Consider the following 25,594-nt stretch of genomic DNA (forward strand, 5'->3'; position numbering starts at 1 on the left):
CTGCAGTCACATGATGACGCACAAGTCACATGACGTTTTTTTTTTTCCTCAAGCGCAGCAACAAACCCAAAAATCTTGCCGTTGTTGTCTCTTCTGCCTTTTTTCTTGAGGGGGGGTCAACAAAACTCATCCCCTCACACCTGCAGTGACTCTTAAATAAGCAGTTAAACAGGTAAGCTGTCGTTAAATGAAGTGAAATGTTGACTGTCATGTTGTGCACATTATTGAAGCAGCTGAGCAAGCTAGCTAAAGACCTCCTCAGTACTGTGATAAGCTATGACCCCGAGGCAGATACAGTGTTTTACTGATAATTTACATCTGATAAATATGTCAGACAAATATGTTGATGATTGCTTGTTTCATTTTTTTCCTCAGGTGTGGGTCAATAGTTTAGTTGCACATGGAGGTAGAGGAAATGGAGGATGAAGGACCTTCGTCTCACAGTGAACTTCCACATAGTGATGGTGTGTATTTTGATAACAGTGTCATACCCTGCTTCCTACTGTCTATATCTGTCAGGTTTAATATAAACAGGCTGGCTTAACTGGTTTCATACTGTGATCATCATGTACTTGTGAGTTGCCACCACTAACTTGGTGAACAAGGTTGAGACTAAGTCAAGTCAGTGTCTTACAGTTTTTCTTACATGTTGTCTTAATAAACGCTGCAAGATTTAACAAAAGAGGTTCATAAACAAATTGCATGCAGGAAAAAAAGCTGATTTAGTAATCATTTAAAATAATAATAATAATAATAATGTGTAACATTTGTGTTGCACTTTTCATTTGCAGTGAATTTAAAAGTGCTGCATGGTTAAAACATAACATAAAGAAAATAAGAGTTAAGATTAAAAAGCCCTCTTGAATTGAAAGGCTTTTAGGCCTTTTTAAGAGACAGAGCAGAAGGCTCAACACCCCCATGGTTCAGATCTTGGTACTGGGACGCCGGAGGAGCAAGCTGCTTGTGGAGTGATCAATTCCTGTTGGTAGGGAGCTGCATGTCCGTTGATGAATTCGTATGTAAGTAGCAGGACTTTGAAAACAGAATTGGTGTCATGTGTTTGTGTTTTCGCACTCTCATCAGGATCCTGGCAGCGCTGTTCTGAATGTACTGGATGCTCCTGCCAGGGATCCCTGTGAAGAGTGGGTTAGGGTTAGTTTCTCTCCATCTGTCAGGGTTAGAGAGGGGCAGAGTTTAGGGATGTTGTTGAGATGGAAGAAAGAGGTTCTTATATGGTCATCAGAAGTCAGGGTCAAATCTAATACCCAGATTCATGATTTATCAAGGAAAAGTAGCAAATATAAGATTCGCTTTTCTCTGTTTGATATCACTCTAAATTGATTATTGTTTTGGTTTTGGTTTTGGACTGTTGGACAAAGAAAACAAGACATTTGACAAGTTTTACCTTCCTACCTGGACTCCTGATGGGTGTTAAATTATTAGGTGACTAAATTCGACAGATTAATCAATAATCAACAGATTAATCGATAATGAAAATAATAGTTGCAGTTCTTCTTCATTTTGTCACTGAGGTGCTCTAGATAACTTAAAGGACAGGTTCACAATTTTTCAAGTCTGTCTTATAGTCAGGTGCCCAAATGAACATTTAAACAGGATTTTCCTCCTGTTCATACGGACCATTAGAAGATCCCTTCATAATGCACTTACAATGAAAGTAATGGGGGCCAAAATTCACAAGCCTCCTTCTGTGCAAAAGCGTTTTTAAAAGTTTATCTGGAGCTAGTATGAAACTTCAGCTGTCCAAATTAGTCAAGTCAAGTAGATATCTTTCAACATAAGTCTTTTTAGTGCCAAAGTCCCTCTTTTTGTTACTATACTTCCACATCAGCTCAACAGGGAAACACAAAGAGGGAATTTGATGCTAAAAAGACTGTAAATGTGGCAGATATCCACTTGATATGACTAACTCAGACCGCTGACATCTCATATAAGCTTCAGATAAACTTTTAAATGCAAATGGATTTTTGCCCCCATCACTTACATTGAAAGCACATTTGACTGGGATCTTTTAATAGCCAGGATGAACAGGAGGAATGATTACAGCAAGGAAAGCCTCTTTCAGTGTTCATATGGACACTTGACTGTTTTTTTAAGGCACACTTGAAAAATTGTGAACCTGTCCTTTAAAACTATGCAATCTTACATTTCACGTGTCAGAATTAAAGAGGTGAAAGGTGGCCTATCAGTTTCGAGGATGCCAGTGACGCATTAGATGTGTCTGACAAAATAATCTCAACTCGACATCAGCTTTCTGGTTATATCAGAGCTTTCAACTGCATCTCAAGGTCTTCAACAGTAAATGTAGCTGGATCGGGTGTCATCAGGTGACCTAAGTGTGGAACATTAGTCATATGATAACATCTAGTCGTATATGGAGGGGAGGTAGTAACCCAAGACTCTGTTTAAAGATGGTATTTAGTGCATGTGAAAGGCCTCCTTTACTTTGACACACTGAGTTGGTCTGATGTTTGTGTTTGTGAGTTTATTTATTTGCACAGGTTAAAATCAAACAAATACACACAAACAGCAAGAAAAAAAAATCAATGTGCAGGGAGAGGGAAAAAAGCCTAGATGGGTTTATTGATTACCTCTACCTAAATTAGAAAACCAAAATTAAAGCATTTTAAAAAGATACTCTAAAGGACTGTAAGGAAGAAAAAATGTGAACCCAATGAGAATAATAGTTCCATAAACTGGGACCCCTGTATCTGCTTGACTACTGGTTGTCATGTTTTGGAGGATGATGATTGTCTGGTTGAGTAAGAGTGAATCTGAGAGTTCAGAAAAAGATGTTTAGACAGCTGATGTTGTCTGCTTCCAATGTTCATCAGTGATGATCAGAAATTAAATTTATATGAACTCATACTCAAGTTTAGTTACGTACCTTATGATGCTCTAAATTACTCTCAGACCAACAGAGTGGATGATAGCGGTGATGCAGTAAAAAAAAAAAATACATACACTTATTCTTAATTCACAGATCTCCAGTTGGCACAGCAGGAATCGGCGTGTCTGGAGAGCTCAGCCCCTGTAGAGAATGTGTTTGTGGATAAGAAAGCAGTGGATAAACTCACAGAGGGATTACTGTCCCACTACCTGCCAGATCTACAGAACTCTAAACGAGCCCTCCAAGAGCTCACGTGAGTATTTTAATACTAACCTTTGCACCCAATGGTCACTAGTCACATGGCATGAGATTGATTGGCTGCCAGATATTTTCTTTTCCTTATTGTGTTTACATGCACTTAAGTAACCAAGCTACAGTCAGCTTTATTCCAGAAAGCTCATATCTTAAATATTATGTAAACAAGAAACCTGGTTTCCGTAATCAGGGAAGGTAATTGGAGAAATCTGATTTTCCCAGGTAGATTTCCCTTGGAGATCAATGCAGAAAGGGTCAAAAAGTCAAGTGGCATCTTCTATCACTATACAGTTAAAATCAGGAAGCCACACTTTCAAAATGAGGTTGGTGGAAGGAGAGAAATCCGGTTACTGCTCTGCTGCATACCTCCCTGACAAACTTCTATTAATTGACATGTGAAAAATAATTAAATAAAACATCCTTAAAAACAAGCTTTCTCCGCCTGCACAGACAGATTTATGATTCACAACATTCTCCAGCATGTAGACATTCATAGACACCAGCATGCAGTAAACAAACAGGTGGCACAGTTGTCGTGCGTCAAGCAGAACCGGATGGGTGGGTTGACCAGTTTGTTTCATGCTGGTACCACTGAGAGACTGCAGGGTACTTGTTGGCTTTGAAAAGATTCACTATCAACATGTTGGCACTCACCTGCATGTATTTAGCAACACGTGAAGTTCTTTAGATAGTTAAAAACATCCTGCCATTGTCTGAATACTGATCATATACTTTTTCTAGCTGTTTACTCTGCCAGAAGTCTTGATGTTGAATATTAAGTAAAAATGTCCTGAAACATAACTTATATCCTGTTGAAAAACTGCACTCGATGATATTTATTTCTTGCTTTTTACTTTTGTTTCGACCAGACAAAATCAGGTGATATTACTAGACACACTGGACCAAGAAGTCACCAAGTTCAGAGAATGTAATGCCTTATTGGACCTAAATTCACTGGTATGTGTGGACCACATTATAATCTCATTTGTGCGTTGTTCTTGTTTGTTATCCCTGCACAAGCCAGCAGGTATAATTCCTAATCCAGTTTGTTGACTTTAGTTTACAGAGGCGAAGATTTACCACAATAAACTGGTGAACATAAGGAAAGAAATGATTATGCTGCATGAGAAGACAACTAAACTAAAGGTATCTCTCATCTCAGTCAAATTTTGTGTGTTTTTTTCCAACGTATATATATTTATATGATATGCTCAATGATAAGGAGCAGACACCGGTGGGTGCAGATATAACAATGGAAACACTAATTAAATGTTGACTGTTGTTTCCTGTCAGAAAAGAGCTTTGAAGCTGCAGCAACAGAAGCAGAAGGAAGAACTGGAGAAGGAGCAACAACGTGAGAAGGAGCTCGAGAGAGAAAGGCAGCTTATTGCCAAACCTGCTAAAAGAACATAAGGTCCTCAAGTATGACCGCTGTATTAAAGCTTACAGGTAGTTTTGCATGTTTCAGCCTATTTACAACAAATCGAGTATCATTTTCATAAATACTGACCATTTCCCAAGGCATAAGCATTTTAAGATTTTTTTTTTAAAATGATTATTAGTTTTGGGGCATGTTTGCCTTTGACAGAGACCAGTTGAGAATGAGACTGGAAATTTTAAGGGCTGAGTGAGGAGGGATAACACGCAAGGTTTCTAAATGGATTCAAACTGAGGATGTTACAGTCACATAGTATGCGTCCTAGACCACCACACAGTCCTGGCATCTGAGCATTTTTGGATGATTTATTTGCCTTCCACACAACTGTTATCTCTGTTAATTTTGTTATTATGTTAAAATCAACTTGAAATTTGCTTGGGACAGGTAATTTACAGTATACAACTTAATTTACAGTTAAGTTGTTCTGAAAAGTCTGCCCTAAATTTCTGCCCAATAACACATCAGACAGATTCCTGATCAGGTTTTAAATCTCTACAAGTTTAAAATCTGACCTCCTGTTGTGTGCATGAAACTTGCATTCAAGTTCACTACCTGTCAGCTATAGATATTTTTAATTTTAAGGATTATAAGAGGACAATGTCCCAAATATAGTAAAATAGTGTGGGAAGGCCTCCGCAGTCAAATGTGTTATAATGAACACACCTATACTGCAACAGCAATTAAACTAAACCTGTATGTTTATAATTGAAACAGTCTTAACTGAAAGGAATGGAAACAGTGGCTACCCAGTAGGTAAGAAAAAGCATAAAAACTGTGAGATTGTGGTATTCTCTGGGAATCCATTCACTTAACAGACAGTATTATGTATGTGAGTTTTAGTAAATAGGCTTAAACATGCAAAAACTCTTGATCCTTTAAGTCTGACATTGCCAAGATCACCACAAACCAAAGACATGGACTAAATCATCAAATGCTGGTACTTCCCACTATCAACCTCTGAGGACACACACAAACTCGAGCACTCGAAACTCCTGAGAACAAAAAAGAAAACAACTCAAGAGATTTTCACCGGGAGAAGAATCAATGCGTTTGCTGTCTTTTGTTAAAGATAAAGTGTTAATATATCTTGTCGAGGGGCATTGTGCCCCTAGTAGTGTTGAATGTTGAACTGTTGTTAAGAATCAGATAGGTCTGCACTATGTTTGACTGACTGTGTTTCTGGGGTCCAGATATTATAATGGATGACAATATGTATCAAAAGTTCCCCCCCACTACACACAGCATATTTAAATTTATTTTAACAGACGTTTCAAGAAGTTTCTATGCACTACTAAAAACTGGAACTCCATTGTTTGTACAATTAATAATAAAATCAACATAAACTGGTTTGCTTTATTAATTAAGCCTGTTTTTCGCTCAGTATCTTGTTTGCATTTTACTCTCTGCATATGTCACAGCTGCATACAGTTGCATGAAAATGAGCCTTCTTGTGTGTAATTACAGTAATGTCTTCAGTGTTTGTGTAGGAGAGACAGACTTCATGTGTACGACATGAGATTGACAATATGAACTGTGATGAGAATCCTTGTCCACCAGGTGGCAGCATGGACCAGGATCTGGATCTACTGCGCTCAGTGATGAGTACTGGTGCTTCATTGAGGGCTGAGTGGCTCTATCATTTCTGCACCAACTGATTTTGCTGGTCAGCACACCTACAACCAGAGAGGAAGATGTAATTAGTGAGTTGACCTTGTGTTGTCTTTGATTGGAATAAAAATTTTAAGAGTCTCTGCCCTCCAAACATAATTTAACTTTCTTAAAGTGGACCAATGTCACACAACCCTCATCATTAGCAAGTTCTTAACCTCATTAACTGCACTTTGACACCAATGTCCACCGGTTGTCCTTTTCTCCCTTTCTTGTGGTTTTGCTGTTATCAGGAAGACCTCGCGTTTACAAAAATATGGAGTCTCCAAATGTTTTTTTGGAAATCCACCTGGACCTTTTGATGAATAAAACACTGTAGAATTGTCATATTGTGTGCTGTCTTCTTCAAATGTGAGGCTGTTATTCACTGGTATTTAGTTTATTATAATTATTATAATACATTTTATTTATAGAGCACCATTCAAAATACTCAAAGACTGAAAAGAAGCATTTTTATTTTAGAACGACAAATATTCTCAATTTTTACAGACTTCAAAGACCTGATCCTCTGTTTCTGTATCACCTGGAGTGTTTCTTACACTTCCACCAGAAACTTTAGGAGATTTCCTTCCTGGCAAGACCTTATTTATGCCTATAGTCGCTGTGGTTCAGGGGCTACAACCATTTTAATTCCCAAACAATGAGCTTATTGCCTGATCACCTGGATCTCAGGTGAAATTTCATAAACTGCAGCTGAGAAGCTGGTATAATAGTGGGCCAGGAGGAGCAGGAATAACAAGCTACTTAAGTTATTGACTCTTACCCCAGTTGGTTCAAAATTCAGCTCCAGTTTTTCTCCCATAAATCTTGATTGTCACTGAATTGGTAAACACTAGGGCGATGTTTTCAACAAACATTGTCTCTTTTCACACCCAATTTAAGCACCATTGTCACATACCAGACATACAAACAGGCGTTTGTTGACAAAGAAATAGGTTACATTCCCCTGTATCCCAACAACACCATGTGTCTGTCCCGCCCCCTCCAGCTCACATAAAACTCTAATTTTATACCTTCTACTACAGCAGGAAACTCATTCAAAACCAACATGGCTTGGTTCACCTCCGCCCAATCCTGCTCAAAGCGGAAACTGCACCACAGTGTGGCCATGGAGGGGTCTGGCCTCAGGGAGGGGGGCAACCTGATTCCAGACTGATGAAAGTGAGCCAGTGCAGTGGAAACCACATTTTGAATATAGTTTTCAGTACCATGACTTTAGGGGTTTTGTTTGACATGTTTCTGCGTATTTCTAAATACAGCAGTTCCACATATGAATGCCTGCTATTGCAACACTAATTGCTGTTATTTTTCTTCATTTTTCTGAAACTGGGTCAGTGTTATACGAAGAGTTCAGTTTGGATCTGTCAGATATAAAAAAGATAAAAGATATAAAGTTCTGCTGCTCTCACTGATGGTGCAAATATACTCAAAAACAACAAGCGATTTCTTGCAGGTTCAATATTATCCTGTCTAGAAAAATGGCACTTTTTCTGTGTTTTATTTACTAGAACAGAACGTAAACTGAGCCAATATTTGGTTTTTCCTGTTTCATCATCGTCTTTTGGAGATTTAAGTTGATTTAAATTAGTTATTGAACTGTTTTGAGGGTGTAGGAGCAAAGTCAATTCTGTTACGGCTCTAAATAGCTTGGGCAGCATTGATTAAATCATTTTTACAAAAATGTAATGACCACCAGATGTGATAACCAGTAAACTACACATTTATGAAACATTTTAAGATTTTACAAAGAAAATCTCTGTTTATCCTGAATTATTCAGCTTATCTCACAGTTTTCATCATGCAGTTTTAAGCATTTATTACATTTTATTTTATTCACTTTAAAGTTACTATTGTCCCAACAGATTGTGTTTTGCTTTTTGTATTTTCACACTTTTAGATAACACAACATAATATTTTGCCAGCAAAATCTCCAAGGGGACCTAATTAGTCAGTATTTTTATTGAATAGGGTTCTGTTCTTGGGGAAGGAGGGGGTGGATGATGGTGCACAGAGAAGTAGTGGTTTCCGAGGCTGGGTTCTGCTCCTCTAAGCGTTTGGTTTTAACTTGTCTCTGCTTTTAGAAACTTGGCCGTCGGGGAAAACACAAACTCACCCTTTACCAAAGCCACAAGCGAGTCACAGACATGGAGCAGCAGCAGTGATGATGTTGTAGCGGGCGGCCTTCCTGTCTAAGTAAACAGTGATTCAGACGGGTGAGGAGTGGGAGGCTGTGGTCTGCTTCAGACTGGCAGCACCAAGCCCCTCCCAGACCCACCATAACAGGATATGGTCCTTGGGCCCACACTGAGGATGGTTGCATCATGTTATTATTTCCCTTTGGTTTTTACCATTTGGTTGGCGTGGTAGTATTCATGCACGCTGTGTACCATGTGAGAAGAACTGGAGCGACGACACTGGAAAACATATCTCTTTGTGGTGTTTTTGACCAAAGCAACAGTGAATGAGGTTACTTTCCCTTCTCAACCAGGTCTTATATAACTGTACATACGCAGGTCTGGATAAGTGGGCATGGAGAACGTTAGTAATTAGGTTTCTGTGACTCAACAGATGGCACAGGGTAGAAACTGTTTACTATGTAACTAACATGTCTTTCCAAAACAGCCAATCATAAATCTACTTCTAATCTATTTTGACCTTATACTGTACATTGATGAGAAGTTATTATTATTGAGATATCTTCCCTGAGATTTACCTGAGTCTTTTCATTTTATGGTACCTCTACTTCTTACACAGATGCAGATAAAGATGTTGATAAAGAGAAACCGTGGGGCAGAAACTCAGCTGCTGGGCCCTATTAAAGAGTTTCTGACCTCTTGCAGCACTATGAGGCAATTTTTTATGAGTGTCTCCCCATGTTGCTTGAGGACACACATGCATGAGCACGTGGGTGACACGATACACAGTCCTGCCAATGGTTTTTCACTATTCCACTGAGGTGGCTGTAATGTGCCAAGAAACGCAGGAATGCACCAGCAAAGGCAGGGAAGAAGAAGACTGCAAGTTTGTAAACATGTATGTAAATAAATCAAAATTTAAAATACTTAAGTTTTGCAAATGTTTTATGAGGAAGGTAATGCATTCACAGTGTGTGTTAAACCTCAAGGATGCACACAATGTGTTCTGTTGAGTAACACTCAAGGTAAACAACATAACTTCACAGGGCTCCTCACTCCCGATCTGAAAAGTGAAGCCGATGCAGAAGTATCTTAAACCTGCATTCTCTCTATTGGCCAGCAGGAGGCGACTCCACCGGTTGCAAAAAGAAGTCTGATTGTATGGAAGTCTATGAGAAAATGGCACTACTTCTCACTTGATTTATTACCTCAGTAAACTGTTTCCTAATTAGTTTATGGTCTCAATTGCTAGTTTTGTGTCTTCTTCAATACAGCATGATGATCATTTTGTATATTATGGTCCCATTTAGAGTAAAATAGACGATATAGCAGGGTATGCTTTAAGGCATGGTTACCTTGTGATTGACAAGTCACTACCATGGCGACAACGTTGATAATATAACGTAACCATGTCATAACCCCAGATTCACAGAGTATAGGTGTAGCTGCCACTATCTCACAGTGTGTTTTTAGTTCATTAAAGTTAACTGTAACATTTTGGTCGCCTAAAAAGAGTCTTGTTCAGAGTTTAGTCATGGTAAAGACCAAACGGCAACCTCAGGGGCTGAAAAATGAAGCCAATGCCAAGTGTCCAAAAACTGCAGTTCCTTGAATAGCCACTTGAGAAAGGCTCCAAAAGTGAGTCAATCCCCATAGACCCTTGATCCCGGGATAAAGAAACTAATGTAAAATCATAAAACATAAATTATATATCTCTCATAACCCCTCCTAATGCGGAGCTTATTTTCTAAACTCCTCCTCGCTTGACCTTGACACTTTGATAATGATCCAGACATGATTCATCTAAAAAAAAGGTGTCTCAAACTTCTCTAACATGTGTCAACTGTACCTGGCATTTTCCACATTTGTCACAATACAAATGGCCTAGCGGTCTGGGAACCATCTCTTATTAACGTGAATGTTATCTTTACACAGTTACTAACATGCTGCACAGTTACTAACATAACTGATTGTTGGGGACATCTGTCTCCACCACACTAGCATTAGCATTAGCATTATTAAAGATAACCATAGACTGTAAATGCACCATGCTAGTCAAGCTAGCAGCTAGCACCAGGGTCAGCTCTACCCTCTTGTCCAAATATGGTAATTTCTGGTTCCAAAAATCCAAGATGGCGATGGTCCAATCGCTAAACTTTAGGTTTCAAAAAAGCAGTCCACAAACCAATGGGTGACGTAATGGTGACTTCATCCTTATTTTTTTTACAGTCTATGTTTAAACCTCTGTTCCTCAACTCTCTGCACTGTGAAACCTTTTTAAGCTGGTTCACTAAAGTTTCTCTGCTGTCTTAAAAATATGAATTAACTGAACTTAAGTTGAATAATTAGTTCAAAGTCATCTCATGAATTGTGAAAATGTGAAACCAATTGAGTCAAGTCAACAAAACCACATTTAATAAGTTCAATAAACTAAATGTATTAAATATCACAGTCTGATTTGCTTTCCATTCATGTTTTCTCCGCTGCAAGAGTTGATTTTTCATTTGACAGTAAGTTGTGGCTGCTCATGTTAGAGCATTTTATACCAGAGTTGATATGTTGACAATAAACAATGCTGCATTCAATTATCTTTGAGGGATTGAATTTGATACTAACCTCCATCATGGTTAGCATTATTTTCATTATTATGAAAAGAAACAATCATGACATATTTTATATGTAATAAAACATACAGCAAGTTTCCTTCATTACAAAAAAGAAGGATTTTAAGTCTCAAATAATGCATGATGGGAAGTCTGCTACTACGCTGATCATGTTTCTTTATAAACCTTGAGAAGAAAGCACAAAACTGAAATAATGAAGATCTTGAAACTGGATTTTGACGCAGGTCCCCTCTCCAAAGAGGGTCTCAAGACTCAATGGTACAGTATGTAGAATTTATTGGCCTCTAGCAGACTTGGCAGAAATAGTATATAACATTCATAAGTATGTTTTCATTAGTTTATAATCCCATGAAACTAAGAATCATTGTGTTTTCATTACCTTAGAATGAGCCTTTTATATCTACACAGGGGCCGGGTCCCCTTCCACAGAGCCTGCCATGTTGCACTGCCATGTTTCTACAGTAGCCCAGAACGGACAAACCAAACACAGGCTCTAGAGAGCGCCTTTCACATTTTTCGCAAGTTTCACGGCCATAGGTTCTCCTACACACTTGGAAGGGGAGGGGGAGGGAAGGGGATATTCAGTTGGTTGCAATCTTCAACCTCACCACTAGATGCCACTAAATCCTACACACTGCACCTTTAAGTTTGTTTATTGTGTTTTTGTTTTTTGTTTTATTTTTCAATTAAAATTAGCACAAACCAGCAGTTCTGGATCTAAATACTTCTCCCACCCCTCATTTGCTGCAACAACACCAGTAGAATGTATGCAATTAAATGTCTAATGCCATGTGTGGGTTGAACAGTGTCTTGTTGTGTCTGCACTGTGGTTTAACTTCTCCTTGGGCCAGTCCCATGTAGTGTAAACACATACAGTGTGGATAAACCACAGTAGGTGAAAAACTGTTTACCCACCGGCCCTACAGGTGCAGTGATAACCCCGCTCAGCTCACTGGAATGGCGGCTTTAAAGGGTCACATTTTCAAAACAAGTCCTTACAACAACCCCAATCGTCACAAAAGATTTTATGGCCCAACTGGCTGGTTTCATGGGCTCCTCTTAGACTGTATTAAAAGTTGTAAATATAGAAACAACTCGTAGGCTGAAAAGAGTGCTTTGAAGAAAAGCGTAGGCCTAGTTGCGGTGGAGGGAAAGAATGATTTGATTTAATGAATGTGCCCTGTCTGGGTTGTTTTCTTGGGTTGGGTGATATAAAGGAAATATGTTAAAGGAGACATTGCAAAGATGTGAGCAAGACAAAGAAATTGTTTTCAGACAGACAGCCACAGATTCGCAGTCACCTCTACTGCCACGATGGTTAGTGGTCGTGCTGCCGAGTCCTGTCTGACTTGTCTGAGGTGAAGATTTGATAATCCAAACCTTAACTGTATGGAGTTAGAGGTCTGAAGAGAGGATTTATAGCGTTGTTTATATGCTCTATTTGAGACAACCACAGCAGACTGTTGTTTCCTCTACTTTTTGCATCCAGTGTGGAGAGGTGTGTAGGGAGACAGAGCAGGAGACGGGCGCACATACACTCATGCAGACACACACTTACTCACATCCACAAACAAGATCCAGTAAGATCCAGTACTGCAACCCTCATAATCCCTAGTGTGGTGGTTGGTGTGGTTTGGAAAACTGCAGGGTTTGTTGTAGTCCAGAGGCAGCATGGGTGTCAGAAGTTGAAATCCTTTATCACCACAGTGCAATCCATCCATGCAGTATTGTATCTGAGGACAAGGAGTTCACAATAACCGGCAACCTAGGATTTAAAGCATATTGGTTTTTTGTCTTTAATGTTTTTAGCTTTCCCTGACTGTCTCATCATATTACTGTGTATAAGCTACAGTATCACAGAAGTAGAGTTCAGTAACTGTATGCAGTCAAGCCGTTGTGCAGAACTGGGCGTGTCTTCACTTTTTCTTTGTTTTTTTCCAAGGGCGGCCTTGCCAGCAGCAGTCACAGTTATGTAACTGCTTATCTCACACATTCAAGTCTAGACTGACTACCAGTAGCATGCACACTATGCGAAATAACACCCGTTTTAAAATGAGTTAGCTACCCTTTGAGAGATTAGAGCCATCTCAAAGTAATTGTTGGCATTGAAGTTTGGCATGTTATGAATTACTGTTAAAATGTTGAGCCATATGCAGACATTTGAGCAGTAATCTCACAAAGAAAACACGCAAAAACTGATATTTCTCTTTAGAACTGTGCAAAAGTTGATACACAGTAAAACTTTCTGTCTTGTCCAAGCTGAAGATTTGCATTGTAAACAGGGCGGATGAAGTATTTTTGTGTTTGTCCTGCTGGAAACTAAAGTAGATTGCAGGAAATTCCCTCAGATGGATAGGATTGTAATAGGATCTCCTATCTTTTCCTCTTCTTTTCTCCCACACTCACCCTATTTCTCTCCCTCTTGATGCATTTGAATGTACTGACATAGATTTTTGGAACTCAATCCATATGAAAACCATAAATTGAAGTAAATCTAACTAAGTTTGAATGGTAGAAAGCAAAGAATACTCAATGACTGTAAATAGTTTATGTTTAAGAGCCACTGAATGAACATATGTTGTATTATGGTTTAACAATCATAAAAATCAGAGGCCGCACCGGAAAAGTTGGTAGTTCAGCCAGATGTGAACATTCATGTGTGTGAAGACAGATATAGGAAGTATGTTGTAATGTACCACAAGGGAAATGGGTGGAGTAAACACTGGCAAGTCATTCAAGGCCATGGAAATGTATAAACATGACACTAAAAACACTTTTACAAACTGTAACTAAACAACAGTGTACAAATTTGTGACAAATCAATATGTCTCCCATTATTTGCTGGAAACCGTACATGCCGCATAAGACAGATGTTCAGCGTGTGTCCGTGCCGTTGCTGCAGAAACACTGATATGTCAATAATCACTGTCTGGAAACAGAGAAACACATAAGAGCTGCTTTGTGCTCTGTGAATAACACAGCACATGCTCTCTTTGTCAGACCTCCAGGTGTCCTCCATGCAGCGTAATATCAACAGTCAGAGATGATTTTATTCCAGGATGACACATTCAGCAGTACGCAAAACAGTGACTGTTAAATGGAAAAATAGTCACGGCCATAGATCTAAAAATTGCTTATAGTTTGTTTAAAAAGGCAGGTTAGTTTAAAAAAAACAACACGCTTGAATAAGAATCTTATACATGCATTTTTTAAAACTGAAATCAATATACTGAAAACATATTTTAAGCTTTGAACTATAATAGCTTATTAACAGAACATCATGAACCTTTATGTAGACACAAAGGGAAAAAGGGGAAAAAAAGAACGACTCCCCCCATATGTAGGCCAAGCGTTTTTTTTTTCAGCACTTCTGACCTACTTCCATACATGCCTATAGTAGAATTACATAACGTGTGCTTTTACAGAGGAGTGAAGAAAAGGACAGTGTGAAACAGATTTCACTCCCTCAGAGGGGCCCGACACACCCATGACTCTGATAGTTCCAGACTTCTCTGGACATTTAGTTTAGATTTCATAAGCTGTGGCTTCTGCTGTATTTTTATCATTGCGGGAAATAAATGTACTGATACACATGTGTGATATTAGTGCATTGCATAATCCAATGCAATGCATTGGATTCAATGAAAAAACTAATTTGCAAGATGAAAATGTGCTTTTTAGCTTACACATAAATGACACAGCCCTCTCTCATAATGCATAACATTAACCATATATGCTATGAACACACAAATACAAGTTACTTTATGTGCATGCAGTGGCACCACATTTTGCAACCAGAAGGCTGGTACCACAGCTTTATAGACATCTGACAAAATAGTTGAGCTTATTTATTGCCAGCTCTTTCTTAAAAATAAATTTCTTTGCACGAAGGACTAAAACCACTGCTCTGAAGACTTTCACTCAACAAGGAGTGGTGTGGTAGTGGGGTAGAATTGAATATTTTTTTTCCTCTCGCTCCAAGTGATGGTCTGATGGTATCCAGAGATGCTACTTTCCTGTCCAGAAACTCTGGACAGCTTGGCTTTGTTTACAGCAACCAGGTACCCAAACCAGGACATTTCATTTGATTCAACCAGCATATTCCAGGCCTTATATTATTTTTGTGGAAAATGAATTTAAAAAAATGCCCATATACATTGTGTACTGCATATGATTATCATAACTTTGCTTCAATACCATGTTAAGTATTACATTAAAGCAGACAGGTAAACTCCTGCAGTCCAGTACATCATGTACTTACTAGACAACGCTGGTGCTCCGTAACTGCAGTTGAAGGGGCCCTCAGATTTGTGACTTACGTACATAAGTCTACGTTTCTTTTTGACGGAAATTGTTCCAGGGAAAGTGTCTCTAAATTTAGATAAGCGTTGTGCTCGAAACCTGAGGTCACGAGGTGTAACCTCATGATTCCACTTATCACTCACACCAACTGTCGCCTGGGGCCAGATAGTTAAAGCTGTCAGCTCACTGCGCCCAACTAAGCACTTAAGTGTTGAAAAGTGGACTATAATGAACACCATTATATTCACTACACTTTTATAACACTACAAATTTACAAATGTGTATTTTACACATGCCAAGACTCTTTAAATAAATGGCTCTTATTTTGTAGATCTTGACTTTTAATGGACATCTGGACAGAGAGGCATATCTCCTTAGAATAACAACAAGAGAAAATAGTTGTAGGAGGATCATTTATTGACAAGTGCAACCATCCTCTGAACATATCCATCAACTCTCTTGGAGTGTACGCTGTATCAAAGCAATAAATATGGACGATATAAAATCATGCCAGCATTTCATGCCGTCAGTTTAACATTTACAAATAAAAATCGTAGCAGTCAGCTAAATGGGCTGCCAGGTAGAAACTTAAGGCAAGGCGGTCTTCTTCTTCTTGCAGGGATGAATATATGCTCCTTTTAGCTGATCGTATGACCTGCAATACAGAAAAAAAAAAAAAAGTTCAGAAACTCACACGTTTACACATGAAAAAGATTTTGTAGCAGGTCAGTCAGACGATTTGTGTACCTTTGTTAAAGAGACTTCTGGATGTTATTCAGGATGTCACCGTAGACAAAGTTGAACAGTTGTTCCTTTGACTTGGTTCCATCTAGCTGCACTGTAGTAGCATAAAACACAGTTTAAATCAATACGATTATACTTCACCTTTAAATATCAATACAAGATGCAGGCAAAAACACCACATTACGAGAAACAAACTGCAGACACACTTACACACGTCAACACCTGATGTCTCCATGATGTTCTTGTGTTTCAAATACATGGGCCAGACGTGACCATCAAACAGGCCGGGGGGGTCTGGCACCGTGTAGTTCCTAGAGCTGCAGGAGAAACACCATTTACGTTAAAAGGTCATGAGACAGAAGACGAGACTACAAATGCTTGTTAATAACAGTGTGAACACTGAAGCACTTACCACCTCCTCTTTTTGCATTCTTCATACGGGATGGAAATAAAGTAACGTTGGTTCAGCACGTCGATCAAAGGTCTGCAAGGGTAAAGACAAGTTAAATTCCAGCTTGAGGATCCCATTTCCTGTTTTTTTTCTCCCCATAGTAATAGTACTAGTGATAGTAATATAGTATAGCGATAGTAAAAAGCACGTGTACTTACTCGTAGGTGTAAAGCAGGAAGCCCTCCACAATAAGGATGTGAGTCTCCTCCTCCTTATTGTCGGACTTTGGAACAATTTCCGTATCCAGGGTGTTATTAACGCCATGAGACTTTTCAAACTTGACCGGGTTCTCCAACCATGCGTAGATCGTACTCATCATGGCGTCCATGTCCAGAGCAGTAATGACTGAAGGGTAAAGTGGGTAGGAAGGACGGAAGGGGTAGGAAAAAAAAAAAAAGAAATGTATAGAAAATTGCATAGAGCAATTGAGAAAACACATGTTAAGTATCCATGTTAGGTTATTTTGCATGCAGATTACAAATGAGTAAATACGTTACAGTGGGAACACACACACACACATACACACCACAAATAAACATACATAGACAAACACACACGCACACAAACCCTTCCATAAAAACCCAGGCTTACCATCATACTGCTTAAAGCCATCTTCAACTTCAATCTGATCTTGGGGCTGAAACATACATTGATAAGATGTACCCAGGTACATTCGACTAGTGCTACACGCTGCTATATGGAAGTCTCAGATAGCGTTTGTTTTTTTAACACACTAGCTTTAACTGTATCTAGTAACATAAGGAGCATAGTATAAACACCTCACCAACTTGTGTTACTCAGAGCAATCCCCTTAGTTAACTATATTCAATATTTCAAAAAGAGTGATAAGTATATGTGGCTCACCTTGAAGAAGTCATCCTGATGTACCACACAACAGTTGGGCAGATTCTTGATCAGTCTGTTGGTGAGGGTGGTTTTCCCTCCATTGGTTACGCTGTGTGGAACAAAAGGCATGAAGGGCAAATGAATGGTGGATGATGCAACCTATGCAGCAGTTGTACGGCTGCAAAGTTAATGATTAGATCATCACAGAAAACACCACATGGTATCAAGAACGTCCACTTCATAGTGCAGTTACACATTTAACGTGTAATTAATGGTAATTACATGACATCCTATGAATTAACACTCATTTTAAAAAAGAGCTCAGTCTAAATAACATTGGCTGCAGAAGCTTAATTCGGATTTTTTCGGATATTGCATTTAAAATGAAAGGGTGGGTCAACCGGGTATAAGGCGGGTTTGCTCTTCTCCATGCTTCAGCTTATCGCTGTTATTAATTGAAGCTATGCTGACATAGAGAGCCGTGCATGTTTACACAAACAACAGAAAGAAAAATGTGACATATTTGGATTTTGAACAACTTCAACAGCAGAACAAAAAACGGAAGCAACCATTTTGCGGATGTCATGACCGCCTTCTCCACGTGTTCCGGGCTTTTACGGCCTAGCAGCCACGTTAGCCGGCTATCTTAGCTCCCCCACCTCCCCCTCCCCAACACCGGGGCCCATTCATCGGGTCTGCACTCACCCGCCGATGCCGATGATGTACTTCATGATTTTTTTTTTGGAGCTCGTCAAAAAAGGAGAGGAAAGTCGTTGGTAGTTCAAAACGTCAATAGACCGGTTCGGGAAGAACAATGATCAGACGGGAAGAAAGCTTGAAAAAGAGAAGGTTGCAACAGGAAACGTCAACTACTCGATTCCTCCATGGTACTTGAGTTCAGTGAGTTAAGCGAAGAGCGGAGAGACGGGGTGTCGCTCGGACGCGGTCTTCCACCGAGAGAGAGCCTCAGTTCACTGTCACTACTACACATACTGAAGACCGAGGCGTGATTGGCTATTTAAACGCCTCGAGCGCCATGGAAAATCCGGAATAACCAATCACGGGCCAGTGTAACCGCAGACCCCACGTTACCCCCGCCCCCCTCTTCCTTTCAACTTTTTTTTTTTTATTGTTCAAAAACTGAATTTACAAACAGTGAGACAATCATTATAATTATATAATTTTTCATCATCTAGAATGAAAAACACCACATGAGACATAAAACATTTACAATGTATGAAAAAAATAAAATAGATTAAGTTGAATAAAACATAAAATATCCATAAAATACATAAAAAGATTGTCTAAGCAATTGTTGGTTTTTATGACATTCCATTGGTCAGACCATTTTCTAGTAATACATAGAAATCTTTGGCACATTTGGATTTTATTTCTTTCCAACAACAACACAAACAAAACTCAGCATTTTTGCCGTCATTTGGCGGTGACGGTATGTAACTAAGCATATTTATGAAAGCCCTATACTACTTATACTACTTTTACCTGAATCGTGCCACTTTTTTGTTACTTAATGGATCTATTTCCAAAAATTTCAACACCAAATTAACGGTTTACTCGGTTACATTTAGTAGTTATGTTGCAGATTAAAGGATAATTTCACAATTTTTCAATTTTGTCAATTTAGCTTTTAAAATACAATAATACATTGCTATAGTACACTATATGATGTAGTTTAAATTAGCTCCACCTTGACCAATAACAGTAAAATGCCATATAACCTCCACATGAATGCATCAGAATTAACAATTCAATAGTATAATATTTTACACTCACAGGGGATCATGAACATTTCACTGATAAGTACTTATATACTTTTACTTTAAGATCCTGAATGCACAAATTTTATTTGTAATCAAGTATTTTCACATTGTAGTACTGCTGCTTTTACTTTAGGGCTGCAACTAACGATTATTTTCATTAATGATTAATCTGTCAATTATTTTCTTGATTAATCAATTAGCTTGATCCATAAAACGTCAGAAAGTGGTGAAAAATGTCAATCACTGTTTCCCAGAGCCCAAGGTGACGTCCACAAATATCTACTTTTGTCCCGACCAACAGTCCACAACCCAAAGATATTTTGTTTATTATCACAGAGGACTAAAGAAACCGGAAAATATTCATATTTGAGAAGCCTGAATCAGAGAATTTGGACATTTTCTTCTTAAAAATGGTTCAAAACAATTAATCGATTATCAAAATAGTGGATGATTAACTTTTGTTTATTTGTTTGTTTTTTAGGACTGTATACTTTTATTACACTTTTCCCCACACTGCATTTAAGTGGCAAATATTCTTAAATAATATTTGACTTTGTTACTTTGCAGTTACTTTAGTTTAGCTCATCAAGTAGTAGATATCCACCTTGACCATACTTAATTAACATACTGCTTCCATGTTAACACATCAATCATTTACGGTCATTTAAGCTAAGCAAATAAATTCTAACCCTTACTAGATATGATTATGACTTTGAGATTTTGAGTTTGATTTTACCATTTTTACACTGTGTTAGTACTACTTTACTCAAGGAAAGAGTAAAAAAATGTTAATTACCAGTTTTACAATCACTGAATCTATGATGAATATAATGATATGTTGACTAAAATAGATTAGAGCCTTGTTGACCACACAAGATCAAATATTTTCTGTAATTAAACAGTAATGTTTAATTACAGAAAAATTACTACATTATTAATGTAATAAAACATTAATAATGTAGGAAAACACCTCAAAATGTACACATAAGACAGTAAAAAAGAAAGTTATGTAAGACAGTGCATGCATTCGAACATCAGATATTTGCAGTTCATTGTTAATAGCACTGAACTCATATATTGGGCCTCTTTGTACTACTGGTGCCCTAACAGACACATGTTAACTATACAAGGATACATCACAGACATAGCGCAAATGACTTTCTCCCCCTATATTAATTTTCTGTTTTACACATGTCAGTGTACAGATTATATAAGACAAGGTTGCCTGTGCTGCCATAGGAAATTCTGAGAAAACAGTTTATAATAAATGTCAGGGCAACAAAATAACAAATGATAGGGCATAACATTTCGTAACATCTCTGTGGTGTTTATTTCATCAGCCTGCCGCTGACCTCTCTTTGTTTTGTTTAGAAACTTCTCCAACGACTCCATGACACAGTTTCCTGAGGTTACACCAAAATATTACTTATGTTGGGGTTTACACCCTCGAGAACCTCAACTATGAAGAGGAAATCGCCGACTCGCCAAGTGTGGGATTCAATTCAGCTTGTGAGATTTCTATTCATAGCTTGACTCAGCTTCACTCTGCCAATTTGGAAACTGAGATTTTCCTGAATTTCTTGAAACCATATATAACTATATACTGCGAAAAAGCTATTACATTCAAGGGTTAAGTCAAGTCTAATGTTTCAAGGGGGTCAAGCTGAGATAAATAAACTTCTCCACTTCTACTAATACTGTAATAGTGGTTGGTGAGATTGATGATATTGGTCTCCAAGCCAGATGAACACTTTCCAACAAATTCTTGCTTCTCATTTGACTACCATGTGATGTAATGACACTAACATCACCTTAAACATGTGACCAGGAGATTCTTGGTACTGAAAGTGTAACATGAAGGTCTTATCACATTTTTCATGTGATTACTAGATTTGGTGAAGAAGACCTTTTCTGCGAATCCCTGTTTTTGTTCAGGCCCATGATGTGATGGTTTCTTTTTAAATGGTAAATGGACTGTACTTGTAAAGCGCCTTTCTAGTCTTTCGACCCCTCACAGTGTTTTTTACACTACGAGTCACATTCACCCATTCACACACATTCATATGCTGATGGCAGGGATACCATGCAATGTCCCAACCTTCCCATCAGAGGGAATATAATCATTCACACACATTCACATACTGATGGCACAACCATCAGGAGCAACTTAGGGTTCAGAATCTTGCCCAAGGACACTTCGACATGTGGACTGGAGGAGCCGGTAATTGAACCGTCCATCTTCCAATTAATGGACAGCATGCATTGTCTGTGTCACACCTGCTGCTCTTCAGGAAGTCACTGAATGAAATATCCTCTGATTTCATTCATTCAAGATATTAGTGTCAAATTTGACTTTTTTTACTCTACAACCTACAGTAATACCGGGGTTAGGGTTGGGGTTGTGGTAGGGTTAGAGTTAGGGTTAGGGTTAGGAGTTTGAAGTTATCTCGATCACCCCCCTTGCTTCGTCCGCAGACTGGGTAGTTGAAACAGGGAGCCAAAGGCAACGCACTGGTCAACGCTGCTCAATATCCACCCCCAAGTCCATTACAAGTAAAAGTCATGCATTCAAAATGTTAGGGTTAGGGTACTCGTTATGCAGCAGAATGGTTCCTGTTAGTGTTATATCATTATGTAATTATAATAGTGGAATATTATTACTGACACATTGCTTTGTAAGCAGCATTTTAATGTTGTGGAGTTAATTTCAGCTACTTTATAAACTGGTAGTTTAATCTATAACAATTTATCAGATTTTCAGAACATGATCATATGTTTTGTATGTGAAATGTTAATCTGCAAAGTCTATAGCTGTCAGGAAAATGAAGTGGAGTACAAGTATAAAGTAGCATAACATCAAAATGGCCCAAGTCAAGTGTAAATACTCAGAATTGTATTTACTAACTGAACATGAGTAAGTGTAAAAATTAACACAACGCCAGTTTATTGAAGTAATAATAAAACATTGTATGGCATTTTTCAAACACAGTGTAGCTCAAATCATATGATCAAAAGATAAATAAACCTAAGCATTTCGGCTTTTGCGTCAGTTTTGTCAGAACTACTTTGAGGCATTTATACAGAATGCCACAGAAAGTGTGTAAAAGTTTTTACACAGAAAAACTGTTACACACTTTCAGTAGTGGGTGTGGAGGTCAGAGCATAAATCTGCTTCCTTTTGCTAAATTTATGTCTTGTTGGACGCCCTTATGATGGCAAATACTTACATAATAACTTCATGTTACATTAACATTTCTAATGACACGTGTTGCTGAAGCAGCAGTCTGTCTCACTCCTTGTTTAATCCTTAGTTCACGTACTTAAATACATAAGCTGAGATTTAGTGATGAACAATCAGCCGTGATTGGTTTTGTAGGTGAGATTTTTGTCAGTGTTTGCTGACATGAGCCTAACAAGACCTGTACTGCTGAATCAGCTGAAAAGCAAATACTGTACTGTCCCACATATGAATGTCTCATAAACCTGAGAGATACTGCGGGGTCTGTGAACATACTTCAATGACTGTACACTGTGTTCTTTTCTGCACTTTTTCTCCCTCTCCCACTCTCTCTCTCTTACTCACTGTCTGGCTGTCACATTTCACCTCAGATTTCCAGTAGTCACATTTGTGTCATCCTGCAATTTTCACATTTAATCTGATTGTTTTTCCATAAATGCCAGATTTTCTGCATGACTTCAGTTTGTTCACAGTGCATTCAGGAAATCTACTATCCAATCTTGCAGTGTGATACAGTTAGCGGATCATGTTATATCAACACAGGGAGAGTTTATGCAAGTGCTGATTCGAATATAGAACTTGTGTTTCTCTAGTGAGTGTGTTAGTAACAGAGCAGAGAGTTAATACGGTTTAATAGTTACTGCACATTTTGTTCTGCTCTTATTGTTGAATGAGAGTACCCAAACACCTGACTGCCATCTGCTGGCTGTGGTAGGTTCTCCTTTTGGAAAGCTGTGTTCCTCCTTTGCCTGTGTTCTTCACTTTCAGGTCTCTATTTAGACCAAAAGACAGGAAGAGAAACAGATATCCACATACACCCTGTTCTGTATGCTTCCTGTTGTTGTCTGGATTTTTAAATCTCACCTTTGTCTTTCAGTATGGTAAGAAAAACAAAACAAACAAGTCAAATCAACTTTATTTATATAGCCCAAAATCAAAATCACAGATGTGCCTCAAAGGCCTTACAATCTTCACAACATATTATACCCTCTATCCTTAGACCATCAGTTTGGATAACTCTTTAATTGGTAAAAAAGAAAGGAAAGCATCTCAGGGAGAGCAACGGAGGGGGGATATTGTACTATTTTGGACATTTTTTGCTGGGGCCGATCATTTTCAGCAGTAAGTGGAGAAGATGAAGACATCCAGAGAGAGATGTAGCTCTCTAAAGTGAATGGGGTTCAGATTTGAGGATAGAAAGTACAGATTAGTTTAAGTTGCTGTTTGGATTTATTGGAAAAAGTATAGTAATTTAATAATAAATCCATCTAAGGCTCTTTTTTCTGCTTTTTGAGACAGTCTTGTAGGGATAGATGAATTGTTTTTTTGTTTTTTTGTCACATGCATTTACAAAGGACAGCATGTGTTTGGAGTCCCAGGAAATGGGAGTAACTCCGATGCATATAATGTGATAATGTGTTACTTTTTCCCAGAAATTTGTGACTGCAGTAAACAAACACATACTACAGTAAACATACATGGAACAGAAAAAAATAAGATCTACAGAGGAAAAAAACAGGTCTTAACTTTGGTAAATTTACTATGAATGAGGAATTTGTCAAGATAAATAAATGAATAACATAGTACTTAGATTTGTTCATGGCAAAGACAAACTAAACAATACATGTTCAAAATAAAAATTTAACTCTAAAAGGACATAACCACTACTAAAAACACTGACATCAGACAAAAAGTAATGTCCATAAGAGAAGATCCAAAACAAGTGAAAACTGATATTTTCAGCTCCTGACAGAAAGAGTTGTGAGGTCATGAAATTTTCTGTAGAAAGTGGAAATGCTGGTAGTATTATTGGCTTTAAAATGGGAAGAGGAGAATAAACCTGGAAATATTTTAACATCTTCTGATTGTGTTTCGGTTGTCAAGAGCCTGAGATGCTTTTATTTCAGTTGTCAAGATAATATATTCAGTGTTAAAGGTGCATTCACAGTATGTTTATACTTGTTCCTACTCATCTACCTCTTTAAGGGGAATGAGGTGCTAAACAAGCTCTGCACAGCTTGCCAAGAGGTCAGAGGTCAAGAGAATTATTTGGAGAAAAGCAAAGTGGCAAGAGTAGTTAGATGATGGGAAAATTTTTGTACAGCTTTAGTTTATCAAAGTTTATCAAGCACTTCGAAAGCACTTAGAAATGTAAGCAAGTAAACCGATTAAGGCTTAAACAGAGTAAGACTTGGTCATTCTGAATAAAGTAAGACAGTAGGAAAGGATCCAACAGGTTTAACACTGTCAGGTTAAAGAGTGTTGTACATGTACGTCACGGATTGAAGTATGAATGAATTTTCAGGTCCTGACACTTTTTAATGGCTTTTTGACTTCTGGTAAAGACTGCTTTACAAGACATTAAAGTTTACAGTGCAGCACACAAAGTAGTCCAGGTAATCTAATAATAAAAAGCAACAAAAGCAGTAATCATGTAGTAATCGTGATACAAGGTTTTCTTCCTGAACTCTGAATGCATTTGCTAAATAAGTTGCTAATTTGAAGGTCTCTTTTTCAAACAAAAATTTCAGATGATGTGAATCATTTATATCCAGTTTGTATCATTCATATCACTCAACAAAAGATCACAACATTCCCAGTATAAAGGGCAGTAGAAAACAAAATGATGACAAAAACAAATAATGACTTCTTTTCAATTTCTCCCAGATCATCACTGGACAGATCTGACTTTATTCTTTAAAAGCTGCGTACCACCCTGGTTCAACATGAAGAGACACTCAGATCTATTCTGCACACAGACAGACCGCTTTTTCTTTGATAGATGATATTTTCATTTAAATATAAATAATATATATTAATATTTCATTAAAATATTATTTTTTAATTTCACAATATGTAGCTTTGGTTTACTCCAGATCTCATTTGCTCAGTCTGTTTAACATTAGAGATACAATATCAGTCTAATCCAGTTTAAAGGACAGGTTCACAACTTTTCAAGTCTGCCTTATACTGACCATTAGAGGATTCCTTCATAATGCACTTGTAATGTAAATGAAGGGGGGCAAAATCCAGAAGCCTCCTTCTGTGCAAAAATGCATTTAAAAGTTTATCTGAAGCCACAACATAAAGCTTCAGCATCCAAAAGAGTCAAATCAAGTAGATATCTTTCAATGTTACATTCTTTTTTGTGCCACAGTCCCTTTTTTTTCTTATTATACTTCCATTGCAGCTCAGCAGTGAAAC

General features: G+C 38.0%; 2 protein-coding genes across 5 annotated transcripts; one reads left to right on the forward strand and one right to left on the reverse strand.

The window, feature by feature from the left end:
* Positions 1–52: 52 nt before the first annotated feature.
* Positions 53–6,596, forward strand: bloc1s6 (biogenesis of lysosomal organelles complex-1, subunit 6, pallidin). 3 transcript variants are annotated; one of them, XM_042409895.1, is made up of 8 exons: positions 53–172; positions 376–464; positions 3,002–3,161; positions 4,033–4,120; positions 4,223–4,309; positions 4,457–4,517; positions 6,159–6,301; positions 6,503–6,596. In XM_042409895.1, exons 2-7 carry the CDS (start codon positions 401–403, stop codon positions 6,254–6,256), a joined length of 558 nt encoding a protein of 185 aa, XP_042265829.1. In that variant the 5' UTR covers positions 53–172; positions 376–400; the 3' UTR covers positions 6,257–6,301; positions 6,503–6,596. The 3 variants fall into 3 exon arrangements, with proteins under 3 accessions (XP_042265829.1, XP_042265847.1, XP_042265838.1); XM_042409913.1 differs by lacking the exon at positions 6,503–6,596 and having other exon boundaries at positions 57–172; positions 4,457–4,612; positions 6,159–6,244; XM_042409904.1 differs by lacking the exons at positions 6,159–6,301; positions 6,503–6,596 and having other exon boundaries at positions 58–172; positions 4,457–5,961.
* Positions 6,597–15,726: 9,130 nt separating this feature from the next.
* On the reverse strand, positions 15,727–18,368 carry mibp2 (muscle-specific beta 1 integrin binding protein 2). 2 transcript variants are annotated; one of them, XM_042408988.1, is made up of 8 exons: positions 18,077–18,368; positions 17,390–17,480; positions 17,117–17,162; positions 16,684–16,870; positions 16,487–16,558; positions 16,285–16,391; positions 16,078–16,168; positions 15,727–15,985 (listed from the first exon to the last, which is right to left on the reverse strand). In XM_042408988.1, the coding sequence occupies exons 1-7, from the start codon at positions 18,100–18,102 to the stop codon at positions 16,083–16,085; spliced, it is 615 nt and encodes a 204-aa protein (XP_042264922.1). In that variant the 5' UTR covers positions 18,103–18,368; the 3' UTR covers positions 15,727–15,985; positions 16,078–16,082. The 2 variants fall into 2 exon arrangements, with proteins under 2 accessions (XP_042264922.1, XP_042264931.1); XM_042408997.1 differs by lacking the exons at positions 17,117–17,162; positions 18,077–18,368 and having other exon boundaries at positions 17,390–17,478.
* Between the last annotated feature and the right edge of the window lie 7,226 nt (positions 18,369–25,594).

This window comes from Thunnus maccoyii, chromosome 1, assembly GCF_910596095.1.
Source record: "Thunnus maccoyii chromosome 1, fThuMac1.1, whole genome shotgun sequence".
Lineage (NCBI taxonomy): Eukaryota > Metazoa > Chordata > Actinopteri > Scombriformes > Scombridae > Thunnus > Thunnus maccoyii.

Coding starts and splice junctions, on each gene's coding strand:
- bloc1s6 (XM_042409895.1), top strand. CDS start 401: ATGGAGGTAGAGGAAATGGAGGATGAAGGACCTTCGTCTCACAGTGAA. Junction 465..3,001: donor TGAACTTCCACATAGTGATG/GTGTGTATTTTG, acceptor CTTAATTCACAG/ATCTCCAGTTGGCACAGCAG. Junction 4,310..4,456: donor AGAAGACAACTAAACTAAAG/GTATCTCTCATC, acceptor GTTTCCTGTCAG/AAAAGAGCTTTGAAGCTGCA.
- mibp2 (XM_042408988.1), bottom strand. CDS start 18,102: ATGAAGTACATCATCGGCATCGGCGG. Junction 17,163..17,389: donor ATCAGGATGACTTCTTCAAG/GTGAGCCACATA, acceptor TGTATGTTTCAG/CCCCAAGATCAGATTGAAGT. Junction 16,871..17,116: donor TGGCTTTAAGCAGTATGATG/GTAAGCCTGGGT, acceptor TTTACCCTTCAG/TCATTACTGCTCTGGACATG.